The following is a 5,179-nucleotide window of genomic DNA, read 5'->3' on the forward strand; positions in this document are numbered from 1 at the left end:
TGTGCATTTACAGAAATGGAGTTTGTTAAAGGAGATGCTACCACATTCAATGTACAATGATGTTTCACTAAAGAAAGGTTAGGATTATAGTTCAATTGCGTTAAAAAGTCATAAATTTTCCATTTACGCAGAAGTACGCTCCGAAACGAATGCGCAATAAATCGCTATACCTGTGGAAAATGGGGAAAATTAAAGGATGGCCTTCTCTCGAACGAACAATTAAAGGGAAGGGACGCACAGTTCGACAGGAATCTTTGTGCAGGAGGTCTGCTCTTAAAGTTAAACAAACTGTTCATCATAGCCCATGTAGTGAAAAAGGATAGCTAAATAATTTACAATATTTTTCACTCACACGACCTCATAAAATACCACACCGGCAGTGTCAGGATCAGTTTCAAACCAACTTTTCACCAAATGTATCATGAATTGGATCTATCCGGTGGGAGTGCGCATTTTGATGGGTCTCAATTGAACCCATCGCTTCATTGAATTGAAGCTTAGAACAAAGTGTTGCGCGTAAAACGGCTCAATCAGATGATGCATGCGTCTACCCCGACCGCCAACGACTCTGGCATGCTCCCATCGTTTCCCACCGACCAGCGGGCAGGCAAGCATGGCATCATCGCGGTCACCAGCAGAAGCATATTTTTGGATTCGACCCCGGGGCGTGCGATTCCCTTCTGTCAATGAATGAGGAACAGGGCTGACCACCGATGAATCTGGCCATAAATCTACCAACGGCAGGGTACCGTTTACAAATGATGTCAAATCATAATGAAATAATGACATAATGCCCATCAGTTGAAGCTCTCTCGGTTGGATATACAGTTGTGCGATTTTGGTTGTGTTCAGCAAAGCCTTTGCCAACAGTCTGCACATAAGAATTAAACTGCCTGTTAAAATTATTCAATGATTAGCAAACCTCTTTACAATACATTATCCACGGACAAACATTTTTAAGAGGATGGTAAAATAAAATGGAAAAGAAAAGATGCACTCATTGCTGCGCGTTTCCGGTCGAATGCAGCTGTGTTGATAGGAATAACGTCTGCACCTCCGGCGTTTGACTCTAATTGAATCCGACACTTGAAATCACATTCACTTCCGAAAACGCTCATGGATGCAGTTCATTTCCCCCGATCTACTTGCATGCTCAGTGCATCGATTCTAGAATTCCGGAAATATACGGTAACAATGGTACCATACGTGTTATGCTAGTTAGTTGCTATGAGAATCAGTTACATATTGATCAAATAAAGTTTAGCTGTTTTGATATTTTGTTATTTGTTACAAATATTTTGTAAAATAAACTTTTTAAAATCAGTATAAAAATATGTACAACAAAAGAATAGATCAAATGTGCGATCACCAATCGTGCTGTTACACTGTTCCCCCACGGATTTATTTATGTAGTTTCGGTTCGTTGATTCCGTGATATCGCATTATATTTTGATTCAGATGCCTGCGAGGGAAAGAAATTCTTACTAAACAATTGAATTGAATCCATATTTTACGGAAGGGTCGCATATCGATCGTTTCTTGCTATGGGCTACCAACGATTACGTGATCACATATGGCCCTTTTTTAAAACGCACTTTGCTATCCCCAATCCGATCGTGGTCAATAGAATACCTTTACTCTCCATAATGATCGGTCAACCAATCTACCGAACGTGGACCTGCGCGGAGAACATGGCGATGGCAACGGAGGCGATCCCGTTTATAATGATTTAAACAACCCTTTTTCAACCTTTTCAACGGCTAAAACCATTCCCGTCAATTAGCACCCATCAAATTCAAGGTTATATAGCGTAGGTCTGCGGGGATATGGTGCGTATCGCTTATGGCCACGATGGTTATCGTACGCACCACACACAAGTGCTGCCTCCTAGATCGGGAATAGTTTCGAAACTAATTCTGACAATTAAAAATATGGTACGGTAAGCTACTGCGGCACAGGCACGATGTGCATTAAAGTGTCCAAATTGAAGGAATGCGATACCCATTTCTCGGCAATTATAAGCTCGTACTATTCATTTAGAAGATGAATATCAATTTCGCAATTTGTCACCGAACCCGATCGTTGCGTTTGTCTTGAGCTAGCATTGAAAACGGTACTGAAAGGTTGTGTGAAACGATATGTAAATTAAAACTACAACAGTACTGTACTGCACAACCGACAGCATAAAAAAAGATCCTTCAACATGATCCCATCCCGCGCATAGCAGTACAAGCGTGCGTTATGAAGTAGAGAAACCGGTATCAGTGTGAGATCATCACCATGGTTACCGCACACTCCTCAGTTAGTAGATTGACTAAAACGATCAATTTCTTTCCTTACTAAGAGCTTTGCTCAAGCGATTTGTTTTCTAGCCATAAATATATTTGTACAATTTACCTTAAAAGTAATTTCGTGATTTCATAGAAAAAGGCACGCATTTCACTATTTTTGCAGAAAAAAAAACACATTCGTCAGTGGAAATCTGTACATTTAAACGATTTAAAGGACCGATTGAGTGAGACAGAGAAAAGGAGTGAGGAACATTCAGTTTAGGTGAATTGTTGCCTTTTTCATTCATCGCGATGTTTTCTGTTCCCGTGTTTGCTCTTGATTTAATCGTAACATAACTTTTAAATACAAAGAGAACTGAACAAAACGAAGATAGCTATCATCGACGCAGCGAGAAACGCTGTGACGGGAGTTTTTTGTTTGTATGTTATTGAAACCCGGATATGATGAGTAACCCAATCCGATACGTTAGTAAAGTTGGAAAGTAACGCAAAGCAACTGACCCTTTGTGTTGAAGGACTAGTCCGGTAACTAGCCGCGGGATGCTAATATACTTGAAGAACGATGGAAGTGTGAGCCATAACGCCGACGGCGGTGAAGACGAAAGGGTTGCTAACGCACTTTACTTTTATTGGAGGCCTACAAGTCTTCTTCCTCCAGGCATCAGCAGCATACTCATAACATACACGCACTCACAAACGCTGGTGCACATCGACCTGCGGGCAACCGGCTTACTTCGTAATAGGCCTTCGGAATAAGAGGATATGTGGTTCGGGTTGGTGGATCATGTAGTGGACCCAGCCACGGGACTGCTGTACACCTATGGCCCGCCACTCGTTCTCCGACATAAGGTGTGTTTTGGGTACCAGCTTAGCGATATCTTTCGGCAACACTACATGCCTACAAGAAGAAAACAAACAACAATCAAACATTGAAACACACATTAGAACAATAGGGACAACTCCTTCCAGGATGCTTGATTCAAACTCAAGGACAGATGCTACACGGCGGCACCATTTACCTGTACTCAAATTCGTCGTCGTAATACTTGTCCGAATAATATATATCTTTGACACTCATTTTTGGCGTTTTTTAACACACGTAACACGTTTATTCTTCACGGAAAGCGGCTAAAAACAGAAACGCGAAATAGACTGCCTTCGATTCAAACTTTCTTTGTTGTTCGAAGCCTCCTTCGATGGAATGTTTTAGGAGCATATGTCCTGCCGGGCTGCCAAATTGGCGGTTGAAAAGTGGCGTTGTGTTTAAATTCAGCAGCTGTCATTTGGAACTGTCAATTAGTCACGTAAAAAAAAGCGCACAATTTTGGTTGATCGTTAATCTTTTCATCCGTTTTTCTAATTCTACAATATTTTTATTTAATTAAATTTGGAGGAGGAACAAACTAGGAGGAACAAATAAAAACACAAAACAAAGGCCAATTTAGACTATCTAAAAGCATTAAATATACAGCAGTAACTTCGCATTCCAACCACTAGGACTCTGGATATTTCGGAATCCAACCACCAGGCACCATCGAATTCTAGACGATATTGAAACTAGTGATGGCGAAACCAAATGTTTCCGCGTTTGCAGTTTCCGTAATAAAAACAGGCTACCGATTTCCGATATCTGCCAATTTTCATACATATCACGCTAAAGGAAGCAAATTGAATTGATGAATTGAAAAATTGACAGTTCCAATGAATCGGATTCATTCGATCGAAGTCCGTGCTAAGGCTGATTGTCTCTATATCGAGTCTGAAACGAGTCAAATCAAATCGAAAACATTCATACCAAATTTGGACCACATCTAGTCGGAATCTAATCGAATCAAGCTATAAACAAATAAAATCTTATTGAAATCCCAAGCGCTTAAAATCTGATCCGAGTCCGACATATGGAATCTGTCAAGGGAGCAAGTCTTTGGATCTTCCGAATTCCGATTCTCCCAACACTACTTGCAACGTCGAACCGACACGTCGATCTCTTTCACTTCTGTGCACGCGGTCGGCGTGTTGTTGATTTTCGTGTGGTGAAAAGATCCTAGAGAAATCCCTGCAAAATGGTAAGTGTTCGATTGCAAAAGTAGCTCAAAAGAATCGCAAGACTTGGCCGATTGTTAATTGAATGGAATTTAGTGAAATAATCGTGTATTTGATGGGGAAATTACGAGGAGAAAATTGGTGCATAACGAGATCGCAGGAACCTCGTTGTTCCGTGCGCTGTCATCGACGTTTCAAGATGTCGGCTGACTGTTAGAACAGGCGCACAGCATACGCTACCGTGAACGATGTGCAGTGTCATCTCTTTCTCTTTCCGGCCGCCGTTCCGTTTTTGTACGTGTTAAGGGGTTTTTTTTAAATTGTATTAAACCCCCAGGGTAGTAAGAATTTGGTCGAACACCTTTCCCATCCGCTCGTGGTGGTTGTGTGTTGAATCGTGCTGGTCGGTGTCGGCATCATCTGAGAGGGCAACGGCAGTAGTTTATAGCTGCTGGACAGCGACGAAGAAAAGGAAGTGGAAACACGTTTTCGTTCTCCGGTCGATTGACGTGCAGTCGTTGTGTAGTTTTTAGCCAGAGAAAGTGCTCTGGCAATTTAAGTGCTTTCTACGCCGCGTGTAACGCAGCTAGAAAAATCATTCAACCTCTTTTCGTGGACGCCTACGAACGGAAGAACAGCGCTTCAAAATGGTAGGTTATGGCTGCATTACATCTTTTTTACATGGGGCTTTACTTACACGACCTGCGCCTGCCATGATGAATGTTTTGCCGAGTGCAGCTGCAGCGATTAGCATATTCGAGGTGAAACGCGCGAGATAATTTGGACTGGGTGCATTTCGTAGCAATCAACCGCTGCCCTTGCAGCTGATTGTGAAATAGTTGTAT

At 41.8% G+C, this 5,179-nt stretch overlaps 2 protein-coding genes across 3 annotated transcripts in view; one reads left to right on the forward strand and one right to left on the reverse strand.

Moving 5' to 3' along the window:
- Positions 1-2,345: 2,345 nt before the first annotated feature.
- LOC131262333 (cyclin-dependent kinases regulatory subunit 1) lies at positions 2,346-3,528 on the reverse strand. The gene is made up of 2 exons (XM_058264310.1): positions 3,311-3,528; positions 2,346-3,189 (listed from the first exon to the last, which is right to left on the reverse strand). The coding sequence occupies exons 1-2, from the start codon at positions 3,367-3,369 to the stop codon at positions 3,021-3,023; spliced, it is 228 nt and encodes a 75-aa protein (XP_058120293.1). The 5' UTR covers positions 3,370-3,528; the 3' UTR covers positions 2,346-3,020.
- A 720-nt stretch (positions 3,529-4,248) lies between these two features.
- LOC131266163 (eukaryotic translation elongation factor 2) overlaps positions 4,249-5,179 on the forward strand; it is a 5,109-nt gene continuing 4,178 nt past the window's right edge. The window contains exon 1 of one of the 2 annotated variants that reach the window (XM_058268536.1): positions 4,249-4,357. In XM_058268536.1, coding sequence (XP_058124519.1) covers positions 4,355-4,357 — 3 coding nt within the window. In that variant the 5' untranslated portion in view covers positions 4,249-4,354. Of the gene's footprint in view, positions 4,358-4,710; positions 4,985-5,179 lie in introns of those variants that run through there. The other variant, XM_058268537.1, reaches the window with a different exon arrangement.

The sequence above is a fragment of the Anopheles coustani genome, chromosome 2 (assembly GCF_943734705.1).
Source record: "Anopheles coustani chromosome 2, idAnoCousDA_361_x.2, whole genome shotgun sequence".
NCBI classification, from domain to species: domain Eukaryota; kingdom Metazoa; phylum Arthropoda; class Insecta; order Diptera; family Culicidae; genus Anopheles; species Anopheles coustani.